The sequence below is a fragment of the Oncorhynchus kisutch genome, linkage group LG3 (genome assembly GCF_002021735.2).
Source record: "Oncorhynchus kisutch isolate 150728-3 linkage group LG3, Okis_V2, whole genome shotgun sequence".
Lineage (NCBI taxonomy): Eukaryota > Metazoa > Chordata > Actinopteri > Salmoniformes > Salmonidae > Oncorhynchus > Oncorhynchus kisutch.
In genome coordinates this window covers 23,503,802-23,520,754 of record NC_034176.2, presented here as the reverse complement: position 1 = coordinate 23,520,754, position 16,953 = coordinate 23,503,802, and the positions used below count along the sequence as shown (strand labels likewise).

The 16,953-nt window shown below is 48.0% G+C and overlaps 1 protein-coding gene across 4 annotated transcripts in view; it reads left to right on the top strand.

Annotated features, from left to right (window-relative positions):
* The window catches only part of si:ch73-138n13.1 (titin homolog), a 39,160-nt gene that overhangs the window by 7,185 nt on the left and 15,022 nt on the right, over positions 1 to 16,953 (top strand). For all 4 annotated transcript variants that reach the window (XM_031819275.1, XM_020470629.2, XM_031819274.1 and 1 more), the window contains exons 3-6: positions 448 to 1,806; positions 1,896 to 1,986; positions 7,966 to 10,878; positions 11,466 to 11,591. In XM_031819275.1, coding sequence (XP_031675135.1) covers positions 464 to 1,806; positions 1,896 to 1,986; positions 7,966 to 10,878; positions 11,466 to 11,591 — 4,473 coding nt within the window. In that variant the 5' untranslated portion in view covers positions 448 to 463. The remainder of the gene's footprint in view (positions 1 to 447; positions 1,807 to 1,895; positions 1,987 to 7,965; positions 10,879 to 11,465; positions 11,592 to 16,953) is intronic.

The following is a 16,953-nucleotide window of genomic DNA, read 5'->3' as shown; positions in this document are numbered from 1 at the left end:
AGTAGATGGAAACGATGCTGGCAGGGAACTGAACCTTTCACCGTACCCGGGGAACTGAACGCTTCCCCGTACACGGGGAACTGAACCCTCCAGAGGTGATGGATCTCTCCCTCTCCCCCTGGCTGAGGCCTGCCATACTAATGAATGGCCTGTGTTTAACAGCCCATCTGCTTCTAGAGCAGCCAGCCACATCTATGGGTGCATGACGCCTCCCAAGGCAAAGTCCAGAGTAGTGCCAGATAACCAAGACAGCCTTTACTTCCTCTGTCCCATGTTCCTGATGTGAATGCACCAGTCGTAATACAGTCATTGCATTGCATCAGAGAAAGGAGTGGCAGTATGACTCGCTGAATAGATCATTTATTGGACTTTGTTTATGGTTTTACTGCTAGACCAACAGTTAATGGCCAAAGGTGCTGATAGAGATTTGTACATTCCTCTCCCTAGGTGTTTTTCCACAGGGATGGCTGCACAAGTGGAGGTGCAGACTGGGGAGGTGGAAAGGATTGGTGTAGGGAGACGACTGCACCTCAGCCCTCTGTCTGACTCCAGCAACAAGAGCCTCACGGAGGGTCCCTCCAACACCCAGGCCTCCCTCATCATCACTCCAGAGCCTAGTAAGCCTGTCCCTACACCCAAACCACGGCTCACTCCCAAACCTTTCACTGTGGAGAAAAACCCCACCATCCGGCCCATACTTGCGCCTAAGCCTAATACCAACCCCCGACCAGTGCCCACTCGCCCTACTTCTTACAAGCCTGACTCACCCAGCACCCCAAAACTTCAGCAGCCGAATGTCACCAGCAAACACAGGCCAGGGCCGACCAACCCCAGCTGTCCTGCTCCTAACTCCTACAAACCCTCTCATAAGTTGAGCATGGGACAAACCACGAAGCCTGTAGCCCAGCCCTTCAAACCCGCCCCTCTTCTAACCCCTGGGGACCCCAGCAAACCAACTCCCTCCCAACCGGTGCGACGTCAGAAGCCAGCTGCGACAGGCTTGTTCCACTCACGGGGCCCTAAGAAACAGCCTTCAGCAGAATGGTCCGGATCCACCAAACCGGAGAAGGAAAGGAACAAAACAGGATCCAGTATCAGAGCGGGGGCAGCCTCTATGACCAGAGCCAAGTCTATGGGCTTCCTCAGTCAGATAGGGCAAGATGAGGAGGAAAGGAAGGGGGATGAAGGGCCCAAGGTCACAGTTCAACTCCGATCCCAGTCTAGAGCCTCCAGGCCCAGACCTGTGTCGGCCATCTTCCTGCCCTCTCCCACTCAGGCTGAGTCGCCCACCCCAGCTGCTCGCTGGGCAGTGAGACGTCCCCTCTCAGCCGACCTCACCTCCAAGTTTGAGTCCATTGGCCTGTCGCTGCACCACGGCCGACCTGCCAAGCCCGACAGAAAGGAAAACACTCCAGGGGAACCGCTACGGAGGACAGAGGGGACCAATGTTACACCACCGGCCCCAGACAGCAAGCCCTCAGCCCTCGTAGGAGGGAGAGAGAAGAAAACAGAGGAAGAAGAGGAGGAGGATGATGAGGGAAAGGGTGGAGGCAGCATTAAGAGACGGATCAGTCTCTTGCTTGATTCCTCCTCTTCTTCCTCTCCTGTGGTTCCTCTCCGTGTTGCTGCCCAAAGACCAGGGTCTAACTCTCCAGTACAGCCCATCCAAGAGGCAGATGTAACATTGGATGGTGTTAAACAGCGAACCAGGAAGCTTACTGAAGATACTGTTTCACCACCAGCCCAGACCCCTGCTGTTAAACCACAGTTCAAGTCCCACCCTCTGCCCCCTGACCTGACCAAAAGGTAGGAGCTCCTCACCACACTGTCTGTCAGTCCTTTTATGTGTCTCCCATTGGCATGTCTTATGTGATATGTGTGTTTCTCTTCATCAGGCTTGGCTCTGAGAGGTCCACAGACCTCGGCAGTCCCTCCCCCAATGAGGCAACCGCCCGCCGTGAGAGGGACACTGATCCTCAAAGGAGGGTAAGAGAGGCTCTGGGATTTGCTTAGGTTAATCTGGTGTAGGTGGTTTGGTGTAGGATTGCAGTGAGAATTGTTCAAACTCCTCTGCCTACCAGGCAAACCCAGTTGAAACACTACTGTCTATGATAGGCAAGCAACGAGGTAACAGTTCAAGCTAGAATCCTTACTTGGTGAAGCTGCCATGTTTGTTTGCGATATTACAACAACAATGAAGTTACTGCAAACAACCAACACTGTTTTATAAGATAGAACAGCAGAATATATACTGCAATTTTTTTTACAACGCTGCCAGATGCTCCTCACCTCAAAACACTACACTGCCAGACGCTCCTCACCTAAAAACACCACGCTGCCAGATGCTCCTCACCTCAAAACACCACGCTGCCAGATGCTCCTCACCTCAAAACACCACGCTGCCAGATGCTCCTCGCCTAAAAACACCATGCTGCCAGACGCTCCTCGTCTAAAAACACCACGCTGCCAGACACTCCTCACCTCAAAACACCACACTGCCAGACACTCCTCACTTCAAAACACCACACTGCCAGACACTCCTCACTTCAAAACACCACACTGCCAGACACTCCTCACCTGCCAGACACTCCTCACCTCAAAACACCACGCTGCCAGACACTCCTCACCTCAAAACATCACACTGCCAGACACTCCTCACTTCAAAACACCACACTGCCAGACACTCCTCACCTGCCAGACACTCCTCACCTCAAAACACCACACTGCCAGACACTCCTCACTTCAAAACACCACACTGCCAGACACTCCTCACCTGCCAGACACTCCTTACCTCAAAGCACCACGCTGCCAGACACTCCTCACCTCAAAAGACCACACTGCCAGACACTCCTCACTTCAAAACACCACACTGCCAGAAACTCCTCACCTGCCAGACACTCCTCACCTCAAAACATCACGCTGCCAGCCACTCCTCACCTCAAAACACCACGCTGTCAGACACTCCTCACCTCAAAACACCACGCTGCCAGACACTCCTCACCTCAAAACACCACGCTGCCAGCCACTCCTCACCTCAAAACACCACGCTGCCTGACACTCCTCACCTCAAAACACCACACTGCCTGACACTCCTCACCTCAAAACACCACGCTGCCTGACACTCCTCACCTCAAAACAACACGCTGCCAGACACTCCTCACCTCAAAACACCACGCTGCCAGACACTCCTCACCTCAAAACAAAAACAAAGGCGCTGCGACGAACAGTGGTGCTGTTTCTCCAAATGCGAATTAGATTTTTAATCCCTGGTCTTCATTAACCAGGTTTCCATCCAACCTTTTTATGTGAGTGAAGTACAGATAAAATGTCTGGTAAATGTCACAACACGCCCAATGGAAACAGCTAAGTTGTCTGTAAACTTGACCAATGTCGACAAAACAAAATACGCTAGACAAGGTGGGATCTTTTTGTGTCGGTATAATTAATTATGCAAGAAATGGCGGTGTAAATGTTTTTATCTGCAAATATTGATATAATAACCATTATATCGATGTAAACTTGAAGTCACGTGATGGCATGTTGTGTGGTCTTCCTACTACGAGTTGGGAAAGCATGCAGTTTATTAAGCTACAGATGAAATACGTTATGATGAACTTCACAGGGTGGTGAAAGTGCAAAGTGATTTAGCTTGATGCTGCTTTCAAATAAATATCATGATGTGTGGCAGGTAGCATCGCGGTTAAAGAGTTGGACCAGTAATGGTTGCTAGTTCGAATTTCCGACAAGGTGAAAAATCTGATCTGCCCTTGAGCAAGGCACTTAACCCTAATTGCTCCAGCATCGCCGTTAATAATGACTGATCCCTGGCCGCGACCCCACTCTCTGAGGGTGTCTCAGGGGGAGTGGGATATGCAAAAAAAACATGTTTCCATTTCACACACATACTTGTACAGGTTGCACACTTGTACATATGTGAAACAGGACAAATACAGTGCCTTGCAAAAGTCTTCACCCCCTTGGCGTTTTTCCTATTTTGTTGCATAACAATCTGCAATTTAAATGGATGCAACAAAGAGACCAAAGATAACCCTGAAAGAGCTGCAAAGCTCCACAGTGGAGATTGGAGTATCTGTCCATAGGACTACTTTAAGCCGTACACTCCACAGAGCTGGGTTTTACGGAAGAGGGGCCAGAAAAAAGCCATTGCTTATTTTTTTCTTTAAGCAAACACATTTGGTGGTCACCAAATCCCCACAGTGAAGCATGGTGGTGGCAGCATCATGCTGTGGGAATGTTTTTCATCAGCAGGGACTGGGAAACTGGTCAGAATTGAAGGAATGATGGATGGCGCTAAATACAGGGAAATTCTTGAGGGAAACCTGTTTCCGTCTTCCAGAGATTTGAGACTGGGACGGAGGTTCACCTTCCAGCAGGACAATGACCCTAAGCATACTGCTAAAGCAACAATTGAGAAAGCCCAGACCTCAATCCAATTGAGAATCTGTGGTATGACTTAAAGATTTTTGTACACCAGCAGGAACCCATCCAACTTGAAGGAGCTGAAGCAGTTTTGCCTTGAAGAATGGGCAAAAATCTCAGTGGCTAGAAGTGCCAAGCTTATAGAGAGAGATCCTGAGAGACCTGCAGCTGTAATTGCTGCAAAAGGTGGCTCTACAAAGTATTGACTTTGGGGGGGGGTTCAGTTTTTTGTAATTTTTTCTTGTTTCACAATAAAAATATATATTTTGCATCTTCAAAGTGGTAGGTATGATGTGTGAATCAAATGATACAACCCCCCCCCCCCCCCCCCCCCCCAAAAAAGGCAACAAAATAGGAAAAATGCCAAGGGGGGTGAATACTTTCACAATGCACCCTATTTGACATTTTACCTTTTAATACTTGGCTGCCTTTTGAGAAATATTATAATCTCAACATGTGGGTTATACCTGCGCTATATATGCGAGCTGTTGGTCAGGACGCACGTCACAATACCAGAGTGGGCATATTTAACGCAATCGTTTTTTGTCATGAGAAAACCATCAGTGGAGTTGAAAATGTGATGGAAACCCTTTTCACTTGTATTTTTTTTAATGGAAATTTAACCGCAGAAGTTATTTTTTATGTGTACTATGTCATCACGCACAGCCTTTTATCCACAACAAGTCAAATTGATGGAAAAGCATCTCTCGTGGGAAATGCTCATTGTTTTTATGCAGATTCTTGAATATATGCATGAAAATCTGTCGCCAATTGGAAGGAAACTTAGCTAGTGACACAAAATAAAGTGGTATCGTTTGCTATAAAACAGAATGAGAACCATTCCAGCAATTTACTAATTCCCATCCAATTTGAGTTTACTGGCAAATTACCGAAGATGTTGATAGATAGATCACAACACTGGGGGATTGGTAAGTGCTTGTACTTTTTGTTTCCTGTCTTGTTTTACGGTCACTGTTTGTTTGTTTGAGCAACATTTGAAGATGGTGTTAACTTAGTTAAAGCTTTGTGAATACAGTACAGTGGGGCAAAAAAGTATTTAGTCAGCCACCAATTGTGCAAGTTCTCTCACTTACAAAGATGAGAGAGGCTTGTAATTTTCATCATAGGTACATTTCAACTATGACAGACAAAACTAGGAAAAAAAATCCAGAAAATCACATTGTAGGATTGTTAATGAATTTATTTGCAAATTATGGTGGAAAATAATTATTTGGTCACCTACAAACAAGCAAGATTTCTGGCTCTCACAGACCTGTAACTTCTTCTTTAAGATTCTCCTCTGTCCTCCACTCGTTGCCTGTATTAATGGCACCTGTTTGAACTTGTTATCAGTATAAAAGACACCTGTCCACAACCTCAAACAGTCACACTCCAAACTCCACTATGGCCAAGACCAAAGAGCTGTCAAAGGACACCAGAAACAAAATTGTATACCTGCACCAGGCTGGGAAGACTGAATCTGCAATAGGTAAGCAGCTTGGTTTGAAGAAATAAACTGTGGGAGCAATTATTAGGAAATGGAAGATATAAAAGACCACTGATAATCTCCCACGATCTGGGGCTCCACGCAAGATCTCACCCCATGGGGTCAAAATGATCACAAGAACGGTAAGCAAAAATCCCAGAACCACACGGGGGGACCTAGTGAATGACCTGCAGAGAGCTGGGACCAAAGTAACAAAGCCTACCATCAGTAGCACACTATGCCGCCAGGGACTCAAATCCTGCAGTGTCAGATGTGTCCCCCTGCTTAAGCCAGTACATGTCCAGGCCCGTCTGAAGTTTGCTAGAGAGCGTTTGGATGATCCAGAAGAAGATTGGGAGAATGTCATATGGTCAGATGAAACCAAAATATAACTTTTTGGTTAAAACTCAACTCGTCGTGTTTGGAGGACAAAGAATGCTGAGTTGCATCCAAAGAACACCATGCCTACTGTGAAGCATGGGGGTAGAAACATCATGCTTTGGGGCTGTTGTTCTGCAAAGGGACCAGGACGACCGATCCGTGTAAAGGAAAGAATGAATGGGGCCATGTATCGTGAGATTTTGAGTGAAAACCTCCTTCCATCAGCAAGGGCATTGAAGATGAAACGTGGCTGGGTCTTTCAGCATGACAATGATCCCAAACACACCGCCCGGGCAACGAAGGAGTGGCTTCGTAAGAAGCATTTCAAGGTCCTGGAGTGGCCTAGCCAGTCTCCAAATGTCAACCCCATAGAAAATCTTTGGAGGGAGTTGAAAGTCCGTGTTGCCCAGCAACAGCCCCAAAACATCACTGCTCTAGAGGAGATCTGCATGGAGGAATGGGCCAAAATACCAGCAACAATGTGTGAAAACCTTGTGAAGATTTACAGAAAACGTTTGACCTCTGTCATTGCCAACAAAGGATATATAACAAAGTATTGAGAAACTTTTGTTATTGACCAAATACTTATTTTCCACCATAATTTGCAAATAAATTCTTTCAAAATCCTACAATGTGATTTTCTGAATATTTTTGTCTCATTTTGTCTGTCATAGTTGAAGTGTACCTACGATGAAAATTACAGGCCTCTCTCTTTTTAAGTGGGAGAACTTGCACAATTGGTGGCTGACTAAATACTTTTTTGCCCCACTCTGTATTCCTTTATTTCATTGTTTTTTTTACTAGTTTCGATTTTTGAAAATGTAATGTATTTATATAGTTTCTGTGTTTGCCACTGTAAGCCCCAAAAAATAACTTGATCTTCGTGCAACGTTTCCACTATAAGGACTATGTTCAAGGAAAATTCTGATTTGCAATTCGTCTCTCAAACAACCTGAACACGACATTTTCTCCTAATCAGTCTTTGCTCTAGTTATGGGAAAGTATGTCCCGTAGGAAAATGGGGCATGGAAGCGAAAAGGAACACCACTGCCACAGAGGTACAAAGAACTGTGAAACCTAACCTGGGGCATTCGTCATCTCTGCTGGTTCTGTGTGTTGGTTATGAAACATGTGGGGAGTGAAGCACTGGGGTAAAGGTCAACATGGAGAGGCTTTGATTACCACATCAGCATCACACCTACTTTTATGGACCCAACCAATAGGAAGTGGAATCCCCTTTCTTCCCAGACACAATGCCTCGCTCAGTCACTTCACTTTGTATCACGCTCTCTTTCTCTGTCCTTATGTAATATTTAAAACAAATCGGACTATTTGTCAAACAGACACGTTCACTCCCAGATCTTGTATTATCCACCAGCTAAGTGTATCTGTTGAAATTAATTTCTTGAAAGACAATGGCAGATGATATTGACTTTCAGCTATAAGAAAATTGTCCCCTTACCAATTTCTTATCCATAGTTAAGTTTATTGACATGAGCACTCATAAGTAAATTAATAACCAGTGAATAAATATTGAAGAAAGATTGATTTGAGATGACATGCAACTTGTTAAGGCAGTGCTCATAAGGATTATTGCAGAAGTGCCCACAGACTGTCTGACTTAATGTAACCAAACTCACTAAATTACTTATTTTTAGGTGGAGGACTCCGTTTACACCTTCAGTGACCAAAAAAAGGTGGATGACGACATCCGAGGCATACAAGAGCAGCCCCCCCAGACCACCTCTGACCCTTCAGCAGTACTGACTGAGGCAGGGCGATGGATGGAGAGCTGCCCCAGCAGTGGGGCACAGACGGTGCGAGCAGCCCTGTTTGAGAATGTGGTGGAGAGACACAGCGTGCTGGTGATGGAGGAGGATAGGGCACAGAGTGCCACAAAGGGCTGTCCCAAGAGAAGTGTGTCCCTCAAACTTGGGGATGGGGAGAACGACGGCAGCCTGGTCACCGCCACCTACCGCAAGCCTGTGTCTCCCTCCAGTCCACTTCTTGTAGAGCACTTGTTTGACACTGTGCAGGCGGTGGGAGAGAGGAGAGCCGTTAGTGAGAGTGTCCCTTTGGCTCAGCTCGAGGACAAAGCCATGACCCTCCGTTCCAGGCGTTCTGAGGGGAATCGGTCAGCCAGGGCTGAGCCAGTGGAGGAGAGGCATGCTCAGGTCCAAGGAGTCCTCAGTTTGGCTCAAAGGAGAGCACCAGCCTCCCAACAGGAACAGGGACCACACTACCTGAGGGTTGGAGTTCTGCAGAAGTGGAATACCACTGAGATGGATAGGGAGGCAGAGGTAGAGAAAGGAAGGGAAAAGGAGAGGGAGAGAAAGGAGGATGAGAAAGAGAGGCAGAGGGAAGCGGAGAGGAGGATGCAAATGGATGTAGACAGGGAGAAGCCGACAGAGCAGGACAGGGAGAGAGAGGAAGTGGCAGCACCGAAGCGGTTGAAAATGCTGGAGGCAGATGAGCAGCCACCCAAGCCCAGGGCCACCTACTTTGCTCTGACCGGTCAGATCCAGGAAGCTGTATCCGTTGGGGACGAGGAAACCGAGAGAGGGAATGTGGAAGTTCCCTTTGACAATTTCTCTATGAAGTCTGGACAATGGGGCTCTCAAGGGAAGGTCTTACAAGTACGAAGGAACCCCTCTCTAGATGAAGCTTTTGGAAAAAGCTCCCAAGGTCAACAACAAGAAGAACTGGTGGAGCGGAATCAAACACAGGAAAGGGAGAGAGGAAAGGCATGGGACAGACAGACATGGAGGGAGGAGCTGGGAATAGAAAAACAAAAACAAGTAGACCTTGAGAAAGTAAAAGAGTTGGAGAGGGAGAAAGAATGGCAGAGGGAGAGCAAGGAGTTTGAGAGGGAGAAACGGACACAGCTGGACATGGAGAGACAGAAACCGTTAGAATATGCAAGAAAGAGAGAGAAGGAAAAGCTACAAGAATTAGAAAGAGAAAGACACGAGTTGGAGAACGAGAGTCTGAGTGAGAGACAAAGAGAGCTGGAAAGACAGCGATGGCACGAGCTGCAGAGGGAGAGCCAGATCGAGTTGGAGAGACAGAAAGAGTTTGAAAAGGAGAGGCAGAGACAGTTAGACTTAGAGAGACAGAAAGAGTTTGAAAAGGAGAGGCAGAGACAGTTAGACTTAGAGAGACAGAAAGAGTTTGAAAAGGAGAGGCAGAGACAGTTAGACTTAGAGAGACAGAAGAAGTTGGAGAGAATAAAGGAGATGGAGAGAAGGCAAATGTTTGAGTTTGAAAAACAGAAGCAGAATGAGAGAGAGAGGCAACAGCTTCTGGAGCTTGAAACGCAGAGACTAAGAGAGAAAATGGAGAGAGAGGAGCAGGAGAAGATGAGACAGCAAGCCATACAACACGAGGAAGACAGACAGAGAGAGTTGGAAAGGGAAAGAGTGCAAGAGTTGGAGAGAGAGAGGCAACGCGATCTGGAAAGACAAAAACAGAGAGAGTTGGAGAGAGAGAGGCAACGCGATCTGGAAAGACAAAAACAGAGAGCGTTGGAGAGAGAGGGGCAACGCGATCTGGAAAGACAAAAACAGAGTGAGTTGGAGAGGCAGAGACAGAAACAGTTGGACTTTGAGAGACAGGAATTGGAAAACCAGAGGGATAGAAAAAGGGAGTTAGAGACAGAGAGACAGAGGGTAGAAGAACTGGAGAGAATAAAGGAGATGGAGAGAAGACAACTGTTTGAGTTTGAAAAACAGAAGCAGAATGAGAGAGAGAGACAACTGCTTCATGAGCTTGGAAAGCAGAGACTAAGGGAAAAGATGGAGAGAGAGGAACAGGAGAAGATGAGACAGGTAGCCATACAAGAGGAGGCAGAGAGACAGAGAATCATGGAGAGGCAGAGGAGAGAGAACCAAGAGAGGGGGGTGCTGGACTCTTTACCTCTCAGACCTAAAATGCTGGATCTAGACTCTGGGTGCTGGTCTTTGGGTGACCTGCACTCCAGAGGCAGTCCCCACTCCCCTAGTGTCCGATGGAAGCAGCCCTCTCCCTGGGCAGATGACCACTACAGACCTGGTATCCTGGACATAGACTCATTCAGGTCCCAGACCGAGACACAACCCTTGCCCACTAGAGAGGTGTTCCCTGTTACTGGCATCCAGGGCTCAGACCCAGGTAATGGGGTGAGATCCCACCCCCACTCTCCAGAAAGGGAAGGTGGCTATAGGAGGGCTCCCGAGGGCGCAGTGGGGCGACCCAGTACTGTGTGGGCCCCCTCTCAGCAGGAGCTGTGGGAGCAGAGGCTAAGCATCGACGAGGAATCAGTGGATAGGCCCATGGCTGGACCAGAGCCACCCAGGAAGCCTGCCAATAAACCCAGCCTGGAGCAGCTCCTCCACGGGCTGGAGGACAGGGCCACGGCCCCCATCCTGGTCCCAGAGAGACGCTGGTCTGGTATGCCCAGTGAACCATCATTCCCCAGGAGAGAGCCCCACAGCCCTGGGTCCCCCATGGAGCAGACCTGGTTCCCCCAGGACTCAGAGCCCCAGGGGCACAGGGTAGAGGCCAGAGGACAGAGGAGATCTCAGGGCTCCCAGGTAAGAAACAGTATCATAAGGAGAGACATAGGCTATGTGAATCAGTGGCATCTATAGGATTCAATTAATTCAACCAGTACATGTGCTTTTGTGTAATGTTCTGATTATGGGGGGTGGCAGTACACTACCAGGATACACTTCCACACTCCTTCCCCGGGGGGCAGCACCGACCGGGGCAGGTGCTGTGCCAAGCCTTATTAAGCCCACAGGTGGAGGAAATGGAAAGATGATTAGGGTGCAAGCTTGCAGAACCAGGAGGATGCAGGGTAATTTTTCTCAGTGCTTTGGTTTTGTCCTTTTGTTGTTGTTTATTTTTGTATATGTATTTCTGTCACCATTTTGAACGAACAATAATCTGCTCGGGCTAGCTGAGGAGGCGTTAAGACTGAACCTAAGGCAAGGTTGCTGTCTCCTTGATACACGTGCATACAACACGGTCCTCATACGCTGATTTCTTTCAATCAGGTTACAGACCAGTTAACCAGGCGTAAGACCCCTAGACTTTCCAGCATATCAATATTAGCAGGCTAGTAAACTGTTCTGTAACAGCAACCATTCCATTTCATTCTACGCTCCCCATGTCTTAGGAGCTGAACCGGATGAGGTCTCGCAGCGTGTCCCGTAGATCAGCCCCGTCTGACAGTGCTGTGGAGGGGAGCCTGTCCAGGATGAGGAGCAGGAGTACACATAGAGAGAGAGGTGGACAGAGCTGGGTGAGTCCTGATGCTCTATTTCTCTACATACAGGTGTACACACACACACAATCACCTCATTTCTGACTCAAAGTTGGGCAAGTTTCAGAAATGAGCTTCTGCTACAGTGAAATTACACTGCTTCATCATGGTAACAATTGGAGCCCCCCAGTTCTATGTTTTATCACTGTTAATACTTTTGAGCTGAATCTCACAGAAAACCCTGGTGATTTGGAAAAAATGTTGGGTTGTGGGTTGTGTGTAGTACACCTGTGTGTACAGGTTGTGTAGTACACCTGTGTGTACAGGTTGTGTAGTACACCTGTGTGTACAGGTTGTGTAGTACACCTGTGTGTACAGGTTGTGTAGTACACCTGTGTGTACAGGTTGTGTGTTACAGTAGGGTGTACAGGTTGTGTGTTACAGTAGGGTGTACAGGTTGTGTGTTACAGTAGGGTGGAGTAGGAATGCAGTTAGTCACTGGGGGTAAAGAGTAAAGTGACAGTCAAAAGCAGAGAAATGAAATCATGTTTTTAGGCCTGTAATTCAGGATTATGTGCTGCTCATTTTGACAGCCTTCTGTTTGCATAGCTGAAGAAAGGCTCTGCAGTGACATTTCCCATTTGTGTGATAGACATTCCTTTTATTCAAGCACCTGTCTTAATACTTTAGTGTTTGTGCTCCTCTTTACCACTGGTACACTACAGAGACCCATGCACCATGTAAATAGCCTGTGCTACAAAGCAGATTCCATTCAGAGACAAGGCTGCCCTGTCCTCCCCTCCCCCAATAAGCCCTCCCTGTCCTCGCCTCCCCCAATGAGCCCTCCCTGTCCTGTCCTCCCCCAATGAGCCCTCCCTGTCCTGTCCTCCCCCAATGAGCCCTCCCTGTCCTGTCCTCCCCCAATGAGCCCTCCCTGTCCTGTCCTCCCCCAATGAGCCCTACCTGTGTTACTTCATGCTGTTTTCTGTGTGTCTGTCACCTCCTGCTGGTCTGAGTGGTGCTGCATTTACCGCAGGGATTCTAGTTTTTAATTGTTTGTAGACCAACTGCAGACACAAGTGTGAAATACCTGGTCTAGAATGAGTTATTATTGTAACCACTACCAGAACATTAAGCTAGCCAAGACCAACAACAGACTATACATACACAGACAATACTAAACCATGTCATGATTCCAAGATGGCGTAGCAGTAAGTCGTCCTGTCCTGTCGTGTCCCTGTATATATCGTTTCTTTTTCGTTTTTTACATATTTTTCTCCGCATATCTCTTTAAAAACATTTTGCTAAACCTAAGCTTCCAAATACTCTTCTGCAACCCGCCTCACCCAATGTAGCTATTTTTCCTAAAGTATTTATATTTACTTCGGAACCCCTCAACTGAAGCTAGCCAGCTAACCACCAGCTATGCTAGCGGTCTTCAGCTAACCGGTCATCAGCTAACCTGTAGTTCGGAAAGCTCTCGCCAGTTCGAACAACGCGACTCCAACCAGAGCATAACGGACCTATTTATTTTTCATCCCCGGATTCATCCCCGGATTCATCCCCGGATTCCCACCGCAAACGGAACATCTTTCAGCTGGATTTTTCAGATGGATCTTCACAACTAGCTATCTAGACAAACCGCAACCCCGGATGTTTACTCCTGGCTAGCGTTTCCACCCACTTAGCTTGAAGCTAGCCCGGCCTGCGCACCTGTGCTACCACCGTAGCATACTCCTGAGCTACAATACCCGGGCCCACGACCGGTCTATCGATGTCACCGCATGAAGAGGAATAAACAGACTCACCCCATCGCGACGTCCCCCAAAGGCTAACTCTCTAGCCCTCGCTATCTCCCTGCTTGCTAATTCGGCCTGCTAACTGCTAGCTTGTCCAGCTCCGGTCCGCTAACTGCTACCTTGTCTAGCCCGGGCCTACAAACTGTTAGCTTGTTAGCACAGGCCTGCTAACCGCCTGAATCGCCGCGTCCCAAACGCTCACCGGACCCATATTTACTTTCTATCTCATTTGACTTTTAATTTGTTTATACCTTCCGGAAACCTGCCTCACCCAATGTGATACGGAATCGCTAGAATTTTTTTATTTTTAGAACACACTCAAGAACCTCCAGAAGCTAACCAGCTAACTAGCTACAAGCTATTTAGTCATTGTTAGTTTTTTTTTTTTTCCTGGATAACACTCGCCAGTCCAGCTTCCCTGCCCCATCCACCGCTGCCCCCTGGACACTGATCTCTTGGCTACATATCTGATGCACGCTGGACTGTCCATTAATCACGGTACTCCATTCTGCTTGTTTGTTTTATCTGTTGGCCCCGTTGCCTAGTCTACGCCATTTTACCTGCTGTTGTTGTGCTAGCTGATTAGCTGTTGTCTCACCTACTGTTTTAGCTAGCTTTCCCAATTCAACACCTGTGATTACTGTATGCCTCGCTGTATGTCTCTCTCAAATGTCAATATGCCTTGTATACTGTTGTTCAGGTTAGTTATCATTGTTTTAGTTCACAATGGAGCCCCTAGTTCCACTCTTCATACCCCTGATAACTCCTTTGTCCCACCTCCCACACATGCGGTGACCTCACCCATTACTACCAGCATGTCCAGAGATACAACCTCTCTCATCATCACCCAGTGCCTGGGCTTACCTCCGCTGTACCCGCACCCCACCATACCCCTGTCTGCGCATTATGCCCTGAATATATTCTACCATGCCCAGAAACCTGCTCCTCTTATTCTCTGTCCCCAACGCTCTAGGCGACCAGTTTTGATAGCCTTTAGCCGCACCCTCATACTACTCCTTCTCTGTTCCGCGGGTGATGTGGAGGTAAACCCAGGCCCTGCATGTCCCCAGGCACCCTCATTTGTTGACTTCTGTGATCGAAAAAGCCTTGGTTTCATGCATGTCAACATCAGAAGCCTCCTCCCTAAGTTTGTTTTACTCACTGCTTTAGCACACTCTGCTAACCCTGATGTCCTTGCTGTGTCTGAATCCTGGCTCAGGAAGGCCACCAAAAATTCAGAGATTTCCATACCCAACTATAACATCTTCCGTCAAGATAGAAGTGCCAAAGGGGGAGGAGTTGCAGTTTACTGCAGAGATAGCCTGCAAAGTAATGTCATACTTTCCAGGTCCATACCCAAACAGTTCGAACTACTAATTTTGAAAATAACTCTCTCCAGAAATAAGTCTCTCACGGTTGCCGCCTGCTACCGACCCCCCTCAGCTCCCAGCTGTGCCCTGGACACCATTTGTGAATTGATCGCCCCCCATCTAGCTTCAGAGTTTGTTCTGTTAGGTGACCTAAACTGGGATATGCTTAACACCCCGCCAGTCCTACAATCTAAGCTAGATGCCCTCAATCTCACACAAATCATCAAGGAACCCACCAGGTACAACCCTAACTCTGTAAACAAGGGCACCCTCATAGACGTCATCCTGACCAACTGGCCCTCCAAATACACCTCCGCTGTCTTCAACCAGGATCTCAGCGATCACTGCCTCATTGCCTGTATCCGCTACGGAGCCGCAGTCAAACGACCACCCCTCATCACTGTCAAACGCTCCCTAAAACACTTCTGTGAGCAGGCCTTTCTAATCGACCTGGCCCGGGTATCCTGGAAGGACATTGACCTCATCCCGTCAGTTGAGGATGCCTGGTCATTCTTTAAAAGTAACTTCCTCACCATTTTAGATAAGCATGCTCCGTTCAAAAAATGCAGAACTAAGAACAGATACAGCCCTTGGTTCACCCCAGACCTGACTGCCCTCGACCAGCACAAAAACATCCTGTGGCGGACTGCAATAGCATCGAATAGTCCCCGTGATATGCAACTGTTCAGGGAAGTCCGGAACCAATACACGCAGTCAGTCAGGAAAGCTAAGGCCAGCTTCTTCAGGCAGAAGTTTGCATCCTGTAGCTCCAACTCCAAAAAGTTCTGGGACACTGTGAAGTCAAGAACAAGAGCACCTCCTCCCAGCTGCCCACTGCACTGAGGCTAGGTAACACGGTCACCACTGATAAATCCATGATTATCGAAAACTTCAATAAGCATTTCTCAACGGCTGGCCATGCCTTCCGCCTGGCTACTTCAACCTCGGCCAACAGCTCCGCCCCCCCCGCAGCTCCTCGCCCAAGCCTCTCCAGGTTCTCCTTCACCCAAATCCAGATAGCAGATGTTCTGAAAGAGCTGCAAAACCTGGACCTGTACAAATCAGCTGGGCTTGACAATCTGGACCCTCTATTTCTGAAACTATCTGCCACCATTGTCGCAACCCCTATTACCAGCCTGTTCAACCTCTCTTTCATATCGTCTGAGATCCCCAAGGATTGGAAAGCTGCCGCAGTCATCCCCCTCTTCAAAGGGGGAGACACCCTGGACCCAAACTGTTACAGACCTATATCCATCCTGCCCTGCCTATCTAAGGTCTTTGAAAGCCATGTCAACAAACAGGTCACTGACCATCTCGAATCCCACCGTACCTTCTCCGCTGTGCAATCTGGTTTCCGAGCCGGTCATGGGTGCACCTCAGCCACACTCAAGGTACTAAACGATATCATAACCGCCATCGATAAAAGACAGTACTGTGCAGCCGTCTTCATCGACCTTGCCAAGGCTTTCGACTCTGTCAATCACCATATTCTTATCGGCAGACTCAGGAGCCTCGGTTTTTCGGATGACTGCCTTGCCTGGTTCACCAATTACTTTGCAGACAGAGTTCAGTGTGTCAAATCGGAGGGCATGCTGTCCGGTCCTCTGGCAGTCTCTATGGGGGTGCCACAGGGTTCAATTCTCGGGCCGACTCTTTTCTCTGTGTATATCAATGATGTTGCTCTTGCTGCGGGCGATTCCCTGATCCACCTCTACGCAGACGACACCATTCTATATACTTTCGGCCCGTCTTTGGACACTGTGCTATCTAACCTCCAAACAAGCTTCAATGCCATACAACACTCCTTCCGTGGCCTCCAACTGCTCTTAAACGCTAGTAAAACCAAATGCATGCTTTTCAACCGGTCGCTGCCTGCACCCGCATGCCCGACTAGCATCACCACCCTGGATGGTTCCGACCTAGAATATGTGGACGTCTATAAGTACCTAGGTGTCTGGCTAGACTGCAAACTCTCCTTCCAGACTCATATCAAACATCTCCAATCGAAAATCAAATCAAGAGTCGGCTTTCTATTCCGCAACAAAGCCTCCTTCATTCACGCCGCCAAGCTTACCCTAGTAAAACTGACTATCCTACCGATCCTCGACTTCGGCGATGTCATCTACAAAATGGCTTCCAACACTCTACTCAGCAAACTGGATGCAGTCTATCACAGTGCCATCCGTTTTGTCACTAAAGCACCTTATACCACCCACCACTGCGACTTGTATG